The 18,778-nt window shown below is 37.4% G+C and overlaps 3 protein-coding genes across 4 annotated transcripts; 1 reads left to right on the top strand and 2 right to left on the bottom strand.

Annotated features, from left to right (window-relative positions):
* The first annotated feature begins 828 nt into the window (after positions 1-828).
* Positions 829-3,313, top strand: pcnp (PEST proteolytic signal containing nuclear protein). Of its 2 annotated transcripts, none has more exons than XM_020608356.1 (5): positions 829-935; positions 1,596-1,822; positions 2,284-2,358; positions 2,444-2,499; positions 2,701-3,313. In XM_020608356.1, exons 1-5 carry the CDS (start codon positions 887-889, stop codon positions 2,810-2,812), a joined length of 519 nt encoding a protein of 172 aa, XP_020464012.1. In that variant the 5' UTR covers positions 829-886; the 3' UTR covers positions 2,813-3,313. The 2 variants fall into 2 exon arrangements, with proteins under 2 accessions (XP_020464012.1, XP_020464003.1); XM_020608347.1 differs by having other exon boundaries at positions 830-935; positions 1,593-1,822.
* A 97-nt stretch (positions 3,314-3,410) lies between these two features.
* On the bottom strand, positions 3,411-11,314 carry LOC109964778 (interleukin-18 receptor accessory protein-like). Its single transcript, XM_020608335.1, has 12 exons — positions 11,020-11,314; positions 10,657-10,867; positions 9,558-9,717; positions 9,302-9,470; positions 9,035-9,106; positions 8,442-8,571; positions 8,154-8,308; positions 6,469-6,606; positions 6,071-6,181; positions 5,831-5,974; positions 5,632-5,747; positions 3,411-4,665 (listed from the first exon to the last, which is right to left on the bottom strand). Exons 1-12 carry the CDS (start codon positions 11,105-11,107, stop codon positions 4,390-4,392), a joined length of 1,770 nt encoding a protein of 589 aa, XP_020463991.1. The 5' UTR covers positions 11,108-11,314; the 3' UTR covers positions 3,411-4,389.
* Positions 11,315-11,616: 302 nt separating this feature from the next.
* LOC109963180 (X-linked interleukin-1 receptor accessory protein-like 2) lies at positions 11,617-18,772 on the bottom strand. The gene is made up of 10 exons (XM_020605518.1): positions 18,737-18,772; positions 16,646-16,853; positions 15,658-15,784; positions 14,797-14,941; positions 14,644-14,706; positions 14,418-14,541; positions 13,230-13,375; positions 12,864-13,007; positions 12,572-12,724; positions 11,617-12,487 (listed from the first exon to the last, which is right to left on the bottom strand). Exons 2-10 carry the CDS (start codon positions 16,804-16,806, stop codon positions 12,129-12,131), a joined length of 1,422 nt encoding a protein of 473 aa, XP_020461174.1. The 5' UTR covers positions 16,807-16,853; positions 18,737-18,772; the 3' UTR covers positions 11,617-12,128.
* Positions 18,773-18,778: the final 6 nt, after the last annotated feature.

Here is an 18,778-nt window from a genome sequence, read left to right as displayed (position 1 = left end):
GGAGGTCTCCGAAATGTGCCTACTTATTTTTTATTTATCCTAACAATATGATTTAGTTGCATGTAAATTCATAACAGTTTAATTGTTTTAAAAATAATATGATAAATATGTTTTAATAGCTGCATATACACTATATTGCCAAAAGTATTCGCTCATCTGCCTTCACATGCAAATTAACTTGTGTAACAACCGATTCTTAATCCATAGGGTTTAATATGATGTTGGCCCACACTTTGCATCTACAGTATGTTGCTGTATCAAAAGTGATCATCTGCCAGAAAAAGTCTGACTTCTGTGTTGTGATAAAAATAGTCACAACGTACACTATCTGTCAAAAGCCTTGAGACATTTTCCTTTTAAATTCAAAGTGAAAGTGTGCCCAGAGTTTTGACAGATATTGCCTGTCACTACGGCAGCAAATGAAGGTATATCTTTGTGAAACTTGACAGTTGCGTGACAGCGGCACACAGGGAGGTTGAACTGACTTTACCTGCTGTCAGTAATGCCTGTAACATGATTCACCTGGACATCCGCATTCATTTTCTATCTGCATTTTGCTATTTATGCTGACTCATGAGATGCTTTTATGTATTACTTTGTTTCCTTCAAGACAAGGTAGAGATCATCTCCTCAGCTCAGAGCCGCCACCCCCACCCCAGTTAACTAGGGTATTACAATAGTCTATTAGATGTGTACATCTATTCCTACGGCTGATGTTGAAGGTTTGGTAGTAAGAAATCCTTTCTCACTGTCTGGATTTTAAACGTTGACTTGCCGCCGTAGAATTAGTTCTTGTTTTTTTTTTCCTTCATGCGGCGCATAAAGATCATCTGGTACAAAGGGCTGAAGACTAGCGACACCCGCTGGCAGGTTTGATACTGAAGTAATGGCGGAGTACAGACATAAGAGAAGGGACTGCTCCGACGACGACGGAGGTGATATTTGAGCTATTTTGTCGTCTAAAATATGTTGAAAACAAGCATTACTTAACGTTGGTCTGCTTTGCTTCCTGCTCATTAAAACTGGCCACAACTAGCGTTAGACAGAGGAAACCTTTGTAAAACTTCAATAAGTCACGTAACGTCAATGGTACTCGCTGCTAGTTAACGCTAATGCTAACACTTACCATTGTATTGACGTTGCATATTTATCTGTGGAAATTGGACTGTTTGACGTACTCTGCTAAAGTTATGCCAGGAAATAAAGAAATGATGACTGCAGAAGTACCTCTTGTTAGCCCAGTAACAATTGCGTCAGCCTAGCTAATATGAAAACAGCTAACCTAAGCTAGTTAGCGTAGTTTAACACCACATAAATGAGTTATTTGTTTTCAGACCTTGCGGGCATATAACAATGACCAGAATAACTTCCAAGGAAATAACTCCTAAATTATAGCAAACCCAGATATTATAAGTAGTTTCTGCATATATCGTCCCCAGGTGGACAGTACGTTAAATTGAAGTGTGGCATCTAAATTACATTTTCGTTGATGGCTAGAAACGTAGCCACGCAGGTAAAGGTGGTAACTTTTATTATTATTCTCCAGTTCCCAGAAAACAGTTGTTCACCTTGCTGAGTTGTCTTGCCTCAAGCAGGGCCGCAGGAGGAGGAAGGCAGAGTCAAAACTAAGCCTGTCTCTTGTAGTACTGTGGGAGGAGAAGGGACCGCAGGCAAACGTACATCCCAGCATCTCACACCTGAAGATGAAGACGAGTCCTTGACAGATCCACCAGCGCCCTGCAAAGTCCTCAAAACAGGCTTTAGCATGAGCGGTCAGATGGGGAAGAAGTCGAATCCCATATCTATCAAACTTGGAGCAACAGTAAGTGTGTAATGATATATACGGATTCAGTGAAAAACAAACGGGAGAGGTTTATATTTTATCTAATTGTAATAATCGTTGTATTGTAACTTAAATGTGTCTTCACAGTATAAAAGTTCTATATGGTCTTATATACTAGTCTATGCTTAAATTATATAATTATCATAACACATTGCTCAGAGAGGCCCCAAAAAGGATGCAGGTCAAAATCCTGAACAGTTGCAATGTAGTATTTGAGTGTTACCCTCATACCCAATGGTGTTGAACAGGATTTGTTCATGAGTTAATTGATAGCACTGCTTCATTAATCATTAAAGCCATTAAACTTACCAAAAAATGAGCATTTGCAGCTTCTCTTTTGCTTTTATTTTTGCACTTTATAAAGTGAAGAAGTGTGATGTTGCTAGGCTAGGATGTGTTTGTTTTGTTTCCCTAAATCTGGTGTCCTCAATCTATTCCAGAAACCCAAAGAACCTGTACCATCACTTCCTCCAAAAAAGGCAGGGCTGGCATCTGTTTTTAATGAGGATGACGATGTAAGTCTGCATGCTCATGGAAATGTCATGGTTGCATAAATGACAAATATGTAGAGACTGACTGTAAGTTTCTCTTGCCATCCAGAGTGAACCTGAGGAGATGCCCCCAGAAGCAAAGATGAGGATGAAGAACATTGGCAGGTGTATACACATATACAGTTTACATGATCTACTTTATAATTTTCTTCTCTGCTTTAGTTTTTATCAAACCATTGAGACTTTGAATCTTGTAAATTAATTACTACATTTCACATTCAGTTTTTTTTTTTTTTTTTTTACTTACCTCCTCATCAGACATATTATTTTTTGAGTTTGAAGTGACCAATCTGCTCTCTTTTTCAGGGAGACACCAACATCTGCGGGACCCAATTCCTTCAACAAGGGCAAGCAGGGCTTCTCTGATCATCAAAAACTTTGGGAGAGGAAGCTGAAGGCCCAATCAGACAAAAAGTAAATGCCTACCACAGCATTTGTCACTAATGGATAATTTTGTACAGGTTAAACCATGTCAGATTTCTTGAAGGCTCAAATGATTCCTCACTGTAGCCTCAGTTTTTATGACCTCAGCTTTGTGGACATTCATTAAAGAATACTTTAAGCCTTTTAGGATACTTCTATAGTACTCTGACATTTAGGCTTCTCACCACTACCGTCTGACGATAGCTACAGTAGGAGAAGAGGGTACCAAGTGAGATGTGGTGAATGTGGCAGTGAAGAGATGGGAAAAGCAAATAAGCCAGAATATTGTTTAAACTGCATCACATTTGCTACGGTTGCCTTCTGCTGGCTAATGAGAAAATATAGCATTACAGAGCCTTCATTCCCCTATTGTGACATGGTTGCACCTATCTGAAGCTGGTGAGGTGTGGTCCCAAGAAAGCTCTCACTGTTGCTTGTCTAATATTTATGTAAAAGTGTACATACAAGTGTGATGTTTTATTTTTAAATCCACAAATGGGAGTATGGGTGTTATTAATGTGTGTTGCAGTGTGTGCAAATGAGGCAAAGACCAGATTTACTGATGGATTTAGTTTCATTTAGTTTCTCAGCATGTACAGCTGTTTGTCCAGCTGTGCCACCTCTTAGACAGTCATTTGTTTTTTATGTTTGTCTGATCTTTGTGGCAGTATTTTTAGTTTTGTTTACTCAATATGGAATCTGGCTGTTGATTTCTGTGTTCACATTTGATAGTTTCACATTTGACAATTGTGTGAGGACCAGAATCATACAGCTATCAGTCATTTAATATGACACAGATACCAGGGTGTTGGTATTTGTGTCATATAAAATGGTTTTTGGCTGATTAAAATATAGGTTAGCAATGAGTAGGCACATTTACAAACTTTTCATTGTTGCTTTGACACCAGAAGGTCCACGCGTCAGAAATATGACTCTTCTATTTATAGAACTATGGTACCTCAGTGACTTCTCCAGTGCCTGAATCTCTCTTGGAAAATCCCCTTGATCAAAAGTCTAAACATGGAATTTGACTGTAGATTATCAGAATGTTGTGCAGACATTCCCGAATGAATCACAATATTATCTGCAGTATTGCTTCAACCCGTTTTATCAAACAGAACTCCTCTGAATATATGTTTAAAAGCCAGTCAAATAAAAAATTTCAGTGATATGTGTTGTGTCAAATGTTTATTGCGGACATGTCTGCTGTAAGAGTACAAGATTAACAGCACCCCATAACTTAACATACACTTGTCATATTTAAACTGATGTACAGTCACATAAAGCTAATCATTTAATTAATAGCATATGATTTTAGCATTATCTGCTATCCATTCTGTTTATATTTTGTAAGGGAGAGTTCATAAGTACATTATTTTTACACTTTCACCGTAACTGAAATGTCATTTTTGGTTCAACGGGTGACTCACATTTCCACCCTACCTTACATACAAGGGCACATTATCATTTATCTTCCACCATGGGGATTTCCTCAACACATTTGTTCATTCATGTCTTTCGCTTGCTTCCAAGTATAGTTTTTATTAATATTGCAGTAAGACTATCATAAAATCAATAAATATACTGTATACTGGTAACAGGCAGATCATTAGCATGATCTGAGGAAAACCAGTTTTTCTCTGTGCAGTTGGGCATGGCCCTCCTCAAAGATCTCCAGAAGTTGCAGGTGGCTCTAGCAGATTTGCCTGAGGTCCAGTCCAGACTGGGTAGCACCTTCAAGGCCTTTTGGACCAATGTGGGCAGAGGGGGGTTAGGTTGGATGAGGGATGCTGAGGCTCTATTGGTCCATATTAGCAGGAGTTTGAGGGCAGAGTTTTGTAGCAAAGCCTGAAGATATATACCAAGTAGAAATTTATTCATGAGTCATGTTTTCCTAAGTCAACTGTTACAATGGTTTAAAATACACATTTAAAACTGATTTTTCTTTAGAGACAAACTGCTCAACAGTACATGAACCTTTACTATAATCAGAGACTACAAGTGGTTTGGATTGTGGCTCTTGCTATGCTTCATTTTTAGATACATTTTCCTACCATCCACACAGCCACTGGTTTTGGTTTTCATCAGTAGAGCAATAAAATGAAACCAGTGTGGTTATTTCAGAAATGCATTCAGGATGTGTGGGCAGGGACTTTAAACCCAGAAGACATTTTCTTGCAATAAAAAGGATACTATAGTTCTATTTTTAAAAAATTATGTATGAAAATGTCCTTTTTGTGAAATTCCAGTCAGCACCATCAGACAGACCCACAGCAAACAGTGTTACTGCTGATTCAACCATTTTATGTCACTTCACTGGATCCTGGTCTCATTAAAGTAATGAATTTTATCTGCTGGGAAGTACTGAAAAATGGTTGTAATTATAAATACTGTAATCCTAGGCCTTCCCATCCCCAGTGATTTTCTGTCACACTTTGACTGGTATGACTATGAAACAGGTAATGCATTGCATTCTATGCGGTTTTGAAAAGGTCTTTAATTTGTTGAGCACTACAGGTCATAAAGGCAGTTTTATAAAATGCAGAGCTGGCTGTGTAATGATTAATTACTTAATATAAAACAATATATAAAAAATTTGGGCTTAATTACATTGAAGGACAGGTGTGAGGCATCCGTAACTAATTGTCTGGTTTTCTTCTGCACTCCTGTATTACGAAATACCGATTGAACAAAGTTTTTACAAAATGTGACTTTCCCAGTTGTAGTGATTTAGATGTTGAATGTGCTTTACAAGTGAGAAACTTGTAATTAGGATAACTCCAACACAACTTGAACATAGTCTACCAGGCCTACCTGGACTCCTGATTCTAGTACAAACACAGCATTGCTGTTGCACAGGTAGTCAGCTGACAGCAGGCAGATAAGCATTCGGCTTCTCTGTATTGCAAGGACCACATCATTTGTATATGCTGCAATACAAAATGGAAACAATAAGGATTCTTTGTCGTCAACACACACTGTACATAGACAGACACACAGTTGATCCTCTGACCTCCTCCAGGAAGCACGTCCCTCTCCAGCAGACATAGGTGATACCCCCACCGCTCCTCTAACACCCGGGGAAGCAGCACTTCTAGTGGGGTCTGGGTGGATTGACCCTCCTTTGTATTCAAAGGGTTCATGCTGGAGAGACAAGCTGTTGATAAAAGTAACTGTTAATTTACTTCACCAGTGTAGGTACATGAAAATGAAATCCAGAAACCGATATCATGCACTGAACATGTTGGCTTACCTTCCTCGTCAGTGTCGGGTCCTGACTGGGGAGAAAGGCTCACACATCCGTCGGCCTCTGCTGATGGATGGCTCCACACGTATGACAGAAACACATCGAACTCTTTGTCTTCTGATTGGTATTGGTAGATATGAAAGGCAATGTTGAAACTTGGTCTCTAAAATGTGTTTTTGACTTAGATTTTTGTTTCTGCAGTAGAGTGAGGGCAGAGTACAGTATCATATAGTGTGTTTGCTATACTTTTCAAGCACATGCACTGGGTTAGGGTATTAACATCTTTTCACACCCTGTGAAGAGGAGCAGCTGTTGGGTCAGGATGCCAGGGTATGCATTTTGCCTTTGGGTTTTCATTTTACATTGTGTGTACTGTATATATGTATGAGTGTCTTGTTTCTGACCTCTATCACGTTTTCCACAATGGATGTGGGATCTGTAGATGAGCTGTAGTTCCAGCCATTTCACATGTAAAACGATTCCCAGCCCAGCAAGCACCAGCAAAGATACAATGGGATACCCAACCAATGAGGGCCATTTTACTGAAAACAAGTCCAAAATATATTTATTAGATTGTAGCTGTTATGTCTTAAACGTGCCAGTAATTGACTCGGGTGCAGTGAAAAGAAAAGGTGTAAACAAAATTGACATTTTATTACATTATAAAGTCAATATGACAGACATGTAAGCAAAAAGTTGTATTATCCAGGACAGACAAAGCAGCATTAGCATTCATTTGTAGCAGTGGCTGTGCCAGCCTGATGAATGTTATTCCAATAGTGACTCTCCATTTAACTTTGCCTCCACCTCCACCACTTCTTCACTAGCTAGCTGCTAACGTTGCCTGTATGCCATGTGGTGATGGCTAGGTAGAGTACTGTAGATGTATCTGAGCTTTTTGCTAACAGAGCTGAGAATGAACTGGCCAGTAACATTATGTTACAAAACCAAAACATTTAGCTGGACACTAAAATGCAGTGTAGAGCTGCAAAGAGCTGCAGGGTGTAGTGATAAACCAATGATTAAATTAAACATTGTCATTTAATCCCCTATAAATATAAAATATTTTTTAGTACAACTTTAAATGTTGACTACACATAATGAAACCAAATGAATCATTCTCACTTTTGATATGAGTCATTGGAAAGGGTCACCACTCACTTCAGTGGATGGTTGATATAATTTTTGACCTTATTGGATGGAACTTTTTCAGTTTGAGCAATGATGCTAAAATTTTTCCATAGGGGTTCTGGCAGCCTGCAAGATCACAGCGCTGTTTTGGTTGCATTGTTACAGCTTGCCTCAGTCAGTGGTGGAAAGTAACTAAGCACATTTACTCTACTTAAGTCCAGTTTTGACATATCTATACAGTATTTTACTTGAGTAATTTCATTTTCTGCTTCTTCATACTTTGATTGCACTACATTTTATAAGCAAATACATTTAGTTACTTTTCAGAATCAAATGAACTATACAATACAGTTATCTGACTTTATTGATCCCTGGTGGGAAATTCACAGAATACCCAACAGTACTTCAATTTATAAACATAAAAGGTAAAATGAGCCCCACGTTTTACCAGCTGCAGCGTTATTGTGATGTACACAATAATGTGTCGATAACTGTAATCCAATAATTTAACATATTAATGTGAAATGTACTATTCTGCATAATGAGTACTTTTACTTTTAATATACTTTAAATATATTCTGATATCAATACTTTTGCACTTCTACTTAAGTGAGATTTTGAATGCAGGACCTTTACTTGTAACAGAGTATTATTTTGGTGTTATATTGTTACTTTTACTTAAGCAAAACATTTGAGTACTTCTCCATAACTGGCCTCAGTTGCTCAACAACAGCAGTACTTGTACTCCTGTGGTGTATATCTGCCCTTTCAGGTGGTTAACACACCTGGTTCAAAACCTGGAGAGACTTTCCTCTTGATTTTATTAGATAGTTCACAGAGTTATCATTCAATTGTGATGTTTCATATAGAGTTATTTGAACTGTAATGTAACAATGTTATGATCACATTTAGCAGGAAAAAAAGTATGGCAGTGACAGAAAAATAATAATAATAGTACCCTTAATTTTCTTCTTGAGCTTGATGGTAACTGCGCTGTTTCCAACAGTATTACTGGCGATGCAAGTATATGTGTGGTTCAAGTGTTGTGATGTCACCTCTTTTATGATGGCACTCTGTATGACCTCGGTTTCTTCAAGTATCAGTGTTTTCTGTCTGAATCAGAGAATGAGTTTCAGCTGTTTTGCATCCTAATGAAAACTTATCATACAAGCCCATCTGAATCGCAACTGGCACTGCATAATGAAAGCCTTTTACTTTCTGGCAATGGCAAACATCAGCGACTCACTGTGGCTTCTCCATGTGGAGTCGAGTCATGTTCTCCATGTTGCCACCATAGTTCATGTACCACCGCACCACTGCTGAAACATTTATCTCAAAAGGAAAATACACCTTACACATCAGCGTGTGAGACTGACCTAGAATGAGTGCAAAATATGACCATTAAAATCTAACCCTTAATGTCTATTAACAGTCATAACAAATGTTTTCAAAACAGTTTGGAAGATGCATGAACAAGTCACTAAAAGATGACTTCATGTACATCATGTCTTTATCAGAGCTGTTTCAGATACAGAAGTTTAAATTACAGCAACGTTTTGTGCATTAATAACCAACAAGTCATCATTAGAATGCTGTTTGATAGTGAAAAGCACCCTAGAGCCAAATCACTCAATACATACAGTATTGTAACAAAAATAAAACTTACTATACAATAAGTGATTAACAACAAGAACCCTAATCTTTTTTGATAGTTATTAAATTGGTTATAACAACAACAGTGCTGACTTTTGGGTGACAGCTATTTGGAATTCACCATTCATCAGACTTGAAACTGTAGATTCCAACTAATTATACCATAGCACATCTGAATAGACTTACCGAGCTCCACCTCCTCTGCCATGTTGCTTTCAGGGACCACAATTCTGGGACGGTAGCTTGGTTTGTAATGTGCTATTTGGACATGGGAAATTACCTCATTATGGACTATCAACTTGTGCTAGCATGTACACCATGACAATGCATGCAGATGTTTTACAGGTACCAAGTGACTAGGGTATCTTTAAGTTGAAAATACTTTCTAAGGTCTCCTTGCACACACAGATACACACACACACACACACACACACACACACACAGAGCACTTACGTATGACTCTGATATTAACAGCTCTCCTGAAAGTCCACATGATTCCTTGCTCAATTATTTTTCTGTCACAGAAATATACACCAGTATCAGGTTCACCAACTTGGCAGAGATGCAACAGCCCGTTCTGTTCACAGGAGGCCCGACGCTGCTCAGACACAACTCTGTTACCCTGTAACAAAGCACTTCTCTGAAATTTTGCTGTGATTTAGATATTTCTGTTATGAAATGAATAATCCTGTTTGTGTGTGTAGTTCACCTTGTACCATCTGACATCTGTGTTGTCACTGCAGTTGCGACCCGGACAGGGAATCTCCCCACCTGCGCCATTGACCAGCATTCCCCAGCTCTCATCAGGATGAAAACATCCCAGACGTTCTTTCTGTACCACCTGCAGATAGAAGAACAACTTGCTGCCCCTGGGCAGCAGAAACCCAAACATCTGAGCATTTACTCAGTCACGCGTGGTCTACACACACAAATATTATAATTTACCGTTTAGTATACAGAAAACATTTTTTAAAATTGTTACTAATGACTTTAGGCAATGTATATTAGCCATGAACAGAGTTTTTAAATGTTTGTTAAATAAATGTCTTTTGGGGTTGGCTGGGAGTGTTTTTAATGCAATTTATCATTATTAATTATTTGTTAACATTTAAAATGGGAGGTTTAATAAAATTTGTGTTTGTAAAGTTACGCTAAAAGCTCAGCTATAGCAAGAAACTTGACCGGGCTAAGTTAGTCAAAATACACAGTTCAATTCAGTTCTATTCAATTTTATTTGTATAACACCTAATCACAACAAAAGTCATCTCAGGACACTTTGCAAAATAAGGTCTAGCGCTTACTATCATTATTATTATTATAGAGGAAAAACCCAACAAACCCACTTTGAGTAAGCACTTGGCAACAGCGGGGAGGTAAAACCCCTTTATACACAGAAGAAACCTCATAAGGTCTAGCGCTTACTATCATTATTATTATTATAGAGGAAAAACCCAACAAACCCACTTTGAGTAAGCACTTGGCAACAGCGGGGAGGTAAAACCCCTTTATACACAGAAGAAACCTCCGACAGACCCCGGCTCTTGGGGACTATTAGTGAACGTAACAGTTTCAAGGTACAAATGGGCCTGTAAGTGTTATTTTAAAGCAAATAAAAAATATGAAAATACTGTAAACTTATATTTTAAAAAAGGAAAAGATTCACTCCATTGTTTTAAATATAAATAAAGCACTGAATAGAGCAGAGGTATATTTTAAAAAAGGAAAAGATTCACGCCATTGTTTTAAATATAAATAAAGCACTGAATAGAGCAGAGGTAATGCTAAGAATAAGAAACATGATTATTTACCCTGATGGGTCTGTGTAAGTCCCAGAATGTTTTATTTCAGCTGAGAACACTTTGTCACAGTCAAAGGATGGGCCTTCAGTTCCTCCTTCACCTTCTGCAGTCCTGGACCATGCCACCTTCATGTGCCCCTTCATAGATTTTATGCATGGCATCATAAACATTTCCCCCTCCACAGCTCTGTAGTGCAGATGTGTAGTATTCTCCTGGAGACCTGAGTTTTACAGTTAGTGCAGTCATATTGTATTTATATAGTCTGAAAAAAAGGAAATATCTTTAATAACTGTGTGTATGTTTCCTAAACACAATCCAGTTTTTCAGCTGTAATACTACAGCTGAAAGGCAGTTTGTGTTTAAAATAAATACCTGTTCTTTTCTTTTGCTTGTTTCCCACGCAGCATCCCTCCAAGAAAATGGGTAATACAAAAAAAATCAGGAAGTATCCAGTTTGCATCTTGTTTATCTAAATCTGTAAAAATCATTTGCTGATTTCAGTCTTCTTTACATTTAAACATTTTTTTCCTCATCTTTACTCATGCACAGCCAGATCTAGAGTTTTTGGTATTTCATCCATATAATCGGAAATGTTTGCTACACTTTTCTTGTGCGATAACTCTAGCAATACAACATTCTCATAGGACATATAGATGTCGTAGTAGATGTTAACATAATTTCCTGTCAGTTTGAGTTTCACTAGAAACTGCTCAAATTCTATGTGTTCCTGTTAGTTGTTAGCCACTTCCTATGTGAAAAACAGAAGAGCATTTTGTAGAGGTGTTGTGGCATAATTAACTATCCTGTGAAAGGAAACAGTAAACAAAATCTCTGTCATGCTTTGAAGCAGAAAAATACAAAATTCTACATTGACAACAGGAGACATACTATAGTTAAAATAGTACCTTAAAGATTCCCAAGGCAAATTTGAAAGGAATGTTTTTAATACAAAAAAAAAATCAGCTGAATATATAATACATAATGAATTAGGAAGATCCAGTCATACCACTGAAATATATAATTTTTAATTCATGACCCATTAAGAAATGCAATTATAATGAGAATGCACTACGTGGACCATTCTGATTGTGTTTGTATTAACAGTGTACAGGCAGAAGGGATAATGAAAGGGCTAATTTAATAACAAATAGCTATTTTACATTACTTTTATAAACCATTACTGGTCTTTCCCACTGACAGGAAAAGTTGCTCGTGCCAGCTGTCATACTTGAAAAAAGAAGCATATTGGGTAAGACAAGAATATAAGCTGTTAAGTAGAAAAATTAAAACACCAGTTAAATATTTAACAATCAGTTAAGCTCAGTATGAATTCTTCATTAATACAGAATATATTCTGCTGATCATCATTTTCAGTGTACCAGTAAAATTCTTTGTCTAAAATGTACTTTTTATATATGATGTATGTAGAATACATAAAATAAATCTACTGACTGTTAATTCTGACTTGGATAAATATTTTATCAGGAGGTAACGTCCTGGATTTTCTGAGGTAAAAGCCTCAATTTTTCTTCACACTGTGGAGCAGGTAGGTAATAGCATAGCTTCTTGAAGAAGGAGGAGGAGGGCTGCGTGGAGCTGAGGCCCTTCCAGGTGACACAATCTCCAGCCTTGCTCAGGAGTTGTAGGGCCTCTGGTAATGACCCTGATGTTGACACTTTCATTCTTTCAGTTCTGATGAAAATCAAGCGAGTCTGTCGCTCTACGAGGGCTGCATGGATGGCAGTCAGAAGACCAGACCCCGGACCGGAATCTGGAGAGCTGGGAACCACAAGCACCGTCCGGCTCTGCTCTATGCAGTCTAACACTGCTTCTGCTTCAGCTGTAACCAACCAGAGCTCTGATTACTCATTTATAAATTAATATTTTTTGGCAGTTTTCTTTAAAGTACTTGTTAAACTCATACCTTTCCCTGGTAAGACGTCACGATCATAAAGACAAAGACTGTAACCGTACAACTCTTCCAAAACACTCTCCAGGTGTTTTCTGTCACAGTCATTTAGTCCCGCATCTGTATCGCTCTTATAATACAGCAAAAAGGCATCGTAGCGTTTTCCATCTATGCAAATAACAACAAACAGCAACAGCTGTGTCACTGCTGTCACATTATCTGCACTCTCCCCCCAAATGTGTTCATCTTAATCTTACATTATTAGCTGAATCAAACAAAGAGCCAAAGAAAGAAACAGGTCTCCCACCTGCGGAGCTTCTCTGGCAGCCAAGAGTGTCTCTCAGGAACAGAGTGATCTCAATTTTAAACTTCACATAGAAAACTAGTGTCACAGTCATGACCACCACGATGCTGATGATGCCAACAGCCAGTGACATGTAAGAAGGGCGAGCTGTAGAGTGAATAAACTTAACAGTCATTTAAACACTTACTGATTGTAGTAAAATGACAGATCACTTGAATGTGTGGGTGAAATATGTCAAAATTATGAGAGAATGAATTATTTGATCATCTTTTTCAGCATATTACATTTTTTCACTCAAAGATGAATTCATTATTCAAAAATAATAAACTGATTATTGTTGAGAACATTAAAAAATACAACAAGGCATACCTCTCTGAGCCAGAGTGATGGTAACAAAGCTTGGGCCTTGTGAAATAGATTCCAGTTTGCAGGTGTAATTTTTTAATAGATCCTCTTCTAACACTATTTTGAAAACCAGAGATGCTGTCATCTTTGTTTCCTCAGTATGTTTGTTCCTGGGAATGAAATAAATTAATGGAGGAAAATTAAGAAAAACACACTATTTTATGCGTGCGTTCAGTGGCAAGAAAAAGTATGTGAACCTCTGGAATTTCATGGTTTTTGGCATTAGTTTGTCATAAAATGTGATCTGATCTTCATCTAAGTCAACTGTACTGACAAATATAATATGCCTAAAATAATTTTAAAAAAATTCGAATCTTTCATGTCTTTACTGAAAACAACCATAAAAACCTCAGTACTAGTGGAAAAAGTATGTGAACCCTTGTGTTCATGACCTCAAAAAAGCTAATTGGAGTCAGGTGTTAGCATACCTGGAGTCTTAAAAAAAATGAGTTTGGAGGTGTGGCTACTTTGACTGATTAAAAACCACTCGAACCTTTTGAATTTGCTCTGCACAAAAAAAAGTGCTTATGTGAGCCATGCCCCGACAAAAACAGCTTTCAGAGGATCTATGATCAAGAATTGTTGATTTACATACAACTCGGTAGAAGTTGGGTGATGCAACAGGACAATGACCCAAAACACTGGAGCAAGTCCACAACCAAATGGCTTCAGAAAAACAAAATCCGCCTTTTGGAGTGGCCAAGTCAGAGCCCAGAGCTCAACCCAATAGATGCTATTGAATGGCTTGAAGAGAGCCATACACATGAGACATCCAAAGAATATGACGGATCTAAAACTGTTCTACCAGGAAGAATGGGCTAAAATTCCTCCTGAACGATGTGCAGGTCTGATCAACAGCTACAGGAAGCACCTGGTTGAGGCTGTTACTGGTGTCAACCAGTTATTAATTCCAGGGGTTCACTTACTTTTTCCACTACCATTTTGAATGTTGAATAAGTGTGTTCAATAAAGACATGAAAGATCAGAATTTTTTTTGTTATTTTAGGCACATTATATTTGTCAGTACTCTTGACTTAGATGACGATCTGATCACATCTTATGACAAATTAATGCAAAAGGTTCACATACTTTTTCTTGCCACTGTGGCCAACCTTTGTGGTGTGTGTGTGTGGGTGTGTGTGTGGTCTTTACCGCGTGAAATTGTAGAAAAATAGAAAGCTGCTGTTATTTTCAACAAATGATCCCTCACTTAGCCAGAAAATCTCATCAAAGTCCGAATATAAAACAGCCTTACAATCTATCACCACTGTTGAACCTAGAAAAAGCAGTATACACAACATTTTAAAGTAGTCATTTCCAAAGATAGTGTTTGCGTGTAACCAAGTGTGTGTACTCATGACACAAGATTGAAACTCACCCAAATCTACATCAAATACATCACTGTCATGTGGTGAAGTGATTACTGCGGTTCTTTCAGGTTCTGTGCAAAAAAAGAAGAAAACACTTTTTTTTCTGTTTTTTTTTTTAAATATAGCAACTTCTATAAAATGTTGAAAAAGCTTTTTTGTACCCTTTTGCTTGACATCAAGTTCCACTGTAAAGGTCATGTTATACATTTGACCGCGATACAGGTAAGATCTGGTGCAGGTGTAGACACCATGGTCCGTCATTTCCACACTTGAGAAGTAACTGGATTTTGGCAGTGATTCACCCTCCTACAAGATGGAAAATTAATCATGAAAGGAATGAAAACCCCATTTCATTCCCAAATGTACAATGAACATTTCAACATTACAAATTTGTTCAAAAGAAATAATGAATGATATATGGTGGAGATTCTTATTTAACAGTCAAATCACTCAGAGCCTGCTGTGTAAAATTACCTTGTGCCATATAAAGCCATTGTTGGTAATATTCAGGATATTTCCAGGCGGGATATTTACATCAGGGCAATGCATTGTGCAGGACTCATGTGTGTAACATGTCACAGAGTACATGTCCCCCTCGTCAAACTCTCTGGACTGTGTCATTTCCACACTTGAGAAGTATTTGACTATTTGTGAGATGGAAGGTTGAATTTTTAGTTATGAAGTCAAATAAAACCAGCCATAAAAACAAAGTCCAATTCCCCAAAAATCTATAGTGTGCTTTGAAAAAAGTAAATCCTGATGTCTTTGTAGCTTTATGGCCTATTTATAGAACCAAATCTCTTTCACCATGTGCCAAACAGGGGTAATGCTGATACTGATAACATTTATAGTAGAGATATTTGTGTCAGGGCAATTCAATATGCAAGACTCTCTTCATACTCTCATGAATGGAGATTCTTATTCAACAGTCAAATCACTCAGAATCTGCTGTGTAAAATTACCTTGTGCCATATAAAGCCATTGTTTGTAATATTCAGGATATTTGCAGCTGGGATATTTACATCAGGGCAATGCATTTTGCAGGACTCATTTGTGTAACATGTCACAGGATGCTTGGTCCTCTTGTCATACTCTCTGGACTGCGCTGTGTAGACTGTCAGCCTGAACCAGAACTGGCTGCTAGCATTCCTGTCGCCATCAAAGAAAACATTTTATATACAGTAGATACGAAAGTTTCGGTTTACATTTGAATTATAACCGCTCACTTTGAATGTGAGCCAATGTCATTTGGAAAACACACACACACACACACACACACACACACACACACACACACACACACACACACACACACACACTGAAATAGGACAGCTTTATTAACCCATCAGGATGTGTTTGGTCTTAAAATACAAACTTCAAATGTGGCATCCCGACATGGGATGTGGTTATTGTCTGACATTACTAGCTTGCCATGTATAAAGTCATTCAGTGCTGTAATCTTACAAATAAAAATAGAAAAAGTTTATATGCTGTAAACCCTGTGCATCCACAAATTCACCTTTCTCCTCCATGCATTTCAATGTGTCCTTCTGCATGTCAGTGAGCCCTAGAGTATCATAAATAGCAGCGACATGGTTTTTGAAAAGACACAATGCTGCTCTTTTAACTTTATTGTACCAGACAGAACAGATATCTAGTGCAAATTTCTCCTGCATGACAAGGAAACATGTAGCATATATTCTCTCTGTATTATATTGTGTTCTTGTTGTATTTTTATTTGCTTCCTAAACTTGCTGCTTTAAAGTGCCTTAGATTTGTGAATTTACTGCCTATTTAGATTTGTGTTATTACTCATCTACTTTATATTTCACTTGTATTATGTGGTATTCATGTGGACAGCAAAGTAAGAATTTCATTGTACAGGGAAACACATTTCCTAACTGTGCATACGACAAACACTTTGACCTTGACCTTTGACCTTGAACTTAATTTTAAGATATTTGGATATAAAACAACTTCAGGCTTGTTGTCTGACTGACTAGAGTTTACCTCAGAGAACATAAGTAATTCCCCTGATGGTTTACAGTTGCACTGAGAATCACCAGGCTCCTCTCATGAACCAGCACACCCATCTGCCTCTGATCAGCTGATGACATGTTGTTGGTCAGAGCTATCTCCTGGCTGGGGTAAGGGCACTGCAGCACCACCATGTCTCCTGCCTTGACAAATTTCTCTTCAGATCTCAGGGCATACACACCTGCAAAAGAATATCACAAATTTTACTTGGTTTCAATGTGTAAACCTTACACGAACAGGCTTGTGAGCCTCTAAAAATATTTTAAAACCGTACTAAGGGAACACCAACGTCCTCAGTGTTTGAGTGCTTGCACACACTGACTGGACTATATTGCTGTCAATCTACATACAGTATCAATAGTCCTAGTCCTCTGACTAGGTAACAGTTTTCACCTGCACTTATTTGATATGTGGCAGTTTTTTCCTGTTACTTTCACCATTCCACAAATCAAAGTCAAATAATGTATCAAATAAGTCTTCATTTTCAAATAGCCCTGATTAATTTGAAACATATTCATCTTCAACACTTTTGATAGTTAATAAGAAACATGGGCTCCAAAGATGCACATGACTGGAAGTAAGATTTTTTTGTTTTGTTGTTGTTTTGTTTAGTTTTTTTGCCTGAGACTAAAATGATTTTAATTTAGTAATTCAATGAAATGTAAATGTATGATTTAGTGCTGTCAACACGTCTGAGAATTCCTTCAATTTGGGGGTTTAACATTTATGCTGACACTAGTAATTGTACCTTTTACTTAGTCATGTGTGCATGATTATGACTGACTAATAATAATAGTAATAGATTCATATAATGATTGTTTCTCATAGGAAACGAAAACAGTAAGCCTGAAACTAAAAAGAAGCATGTTAAAAACAATTTAAAAGACACAGGTATAGCCAGTGAGAACATTTAGGAACTGGAATGAAACAGTCTGTCCTCTTGGCTCGGGTTAAGATTTCTGCAGCAGTGTTTTAACCTGCTGTAAATAACAGTGTTCCCAGAAAGATTCAAAAACAATAACCCAGCCAAAGCATATATGAGTTTCTTGCTGTCAGCAAAGGATGTGACTATTATGTGAGGACAGTTCTTAACCACATCCTAGTTTCTTGGAGCTTATCAGTCTTGTGATTTTGTGTGAAGGAAGATGGGTCAGTTTTGTCTAAGTCAGTACATGTCAGTGTATTAAACAGAAAGAAATGTGCCAAAGTATTTCAAATGTTAGTATACATTCAATATTTGCATGCGCACTTTCTAAAATTATTACAAGGAAAGAAGCAATGTTGTGCTGTTATAATTTGTGGCAGCCAGGACCACTGGGGAAATAAATCAGATTATCTTTCAGTGATTTGTCCTGTGCCATGTTTCATTTTAAAGTAATGGACTGTTGTGGAAAGTAGGCTACATTTTCTACACGTTTGTGTCAAGTACAATTTTGAGGTGCTTGTAGTATACTTGAGTATTTTCATTTTATCCTACTTTGTACACTTGTTATACTACAGTTCAGAGGTGAATATTGTACTGACTCCAAATATGTTTGATAACCTTTGTTACTTTGCATTTTTAGGTTACCAATACAGAATATAATCACTATGGTGTATTATCATAAGACCTCACTGATCGTCAGGGGGGAATTCACAAGCTACCCACCAACATACAAAGGAAATAAATTTTGCTCCACCTTTATCAACGGCAATATAAAAGTGATGTGAACTTTAATGAATAATTCTAATCTAATATTATATAACTTGCATTACTTTAAAACTGGTCATTCCGCATAATGAGTAGTTACTTTCATATTTTTGGCACATTATATATTCTGAAACTTTAAAAGATATGTGGCTCTTGTAATGCATAATGCTGTAGTATACATTTTATAGCTGACTGTATATTTCATTGTATTTTTTTGTTCTTGTATATGCATGGTGTGTGTTCATGTCTCCTTTGAATTGCATTGGCGTTTTTTGCTTCCTTCTTTTTCTTCCTCAGTTTTTTCTTTTTGGTGACAGAATCCAATCAAACCAAACAATTCTCACCCTTTGACAGCATTAAGAACAGCCTCTTACCTGATGATAACCTAAGGAGGAAAAGCAGGAGGACAAGTGCTT

The sequence above is a fragment of the Monopterus albus genome, unplaced genomic scaffold (assembly GCF_001952655.1).
Source record: "Monopterus albus unplaced genomic scaffold, M_albus_1.0 scaffold4.1, whole genome shotgun sequence".
Classification (NCBI taxonomy): Eukaryota; Metazoa; Chordata; class Actinopteri; order Synbranchiformes; family Synbranchidae; genus Monopterus; species Monopterus albus.
The sequence above is the reverse complement of the archived record's forward strand: the minus strand, read 5'-3'. Positions and strand labels throughout refer to the sequence as shown.

Coding starts and splice junctions, on each gene's coding strand:
- pcnp (XM_020608347.1), top strand. CDS start 887: ATGGCGGAGTACAGACATAAGAGAAGGGACTGCTCCGACGACGACGGA. Junction 1,823..2,283: donor CTATCAAACTTGGAGCAACA/GTAAGTGTGTAA, acceptor AATCTATTCCAG/AAACCCAAAGAACCTGTACC. Junction 2,359..2,443: donor TTTTTAATGAGGATGACGAT/GTAAGTCTGCAT, acceptor CTTGCCATCCAG/AGTGAACCTGAGGAGATGCC.
- LOC109964778 (XM_020608335.1), bottom strand. CDS start 11,107: ATGCAAACTGGATACTTCCTGATTTTTTTTGTATTACCCATTTTCTTG. Junction 6,182..6,468: donor TTGTGGAAAACGTGATAGAG/GTCAGAAACAAG, acceptor AATACCAATCAG/AAGACAAAGAGTTCGATGTG. Junction 5,975..6,070: donor ACCCGACACTGACGAGGAAG/GTAAGCCAACAT, acceptor TTTTATCAACAG/CTTGTCTCTCCAGCATGAAC.
- LOC109963180 (XM_020605518.1), bottom strand. CDS start 16,806: ATGGTGGTGCTGCAGTGCCCTTACCCCAGCCAGGAGATAGCTCTGACC. Junction 12,725..12,863: donor CTGCCAGAGAAGCTCCGCAG/GTGGGAGACCTG, acceptor TTATTTGCATAG/ATGGAAAACGCTACGATGCC. Junction 12,488..12,571: donor TGACGTCTTACCAGGGAAAG/GTATGAGTTTAA, acceptor GGTTGGTTACAG/CTGAAGCAGAAGCAGTGTTA.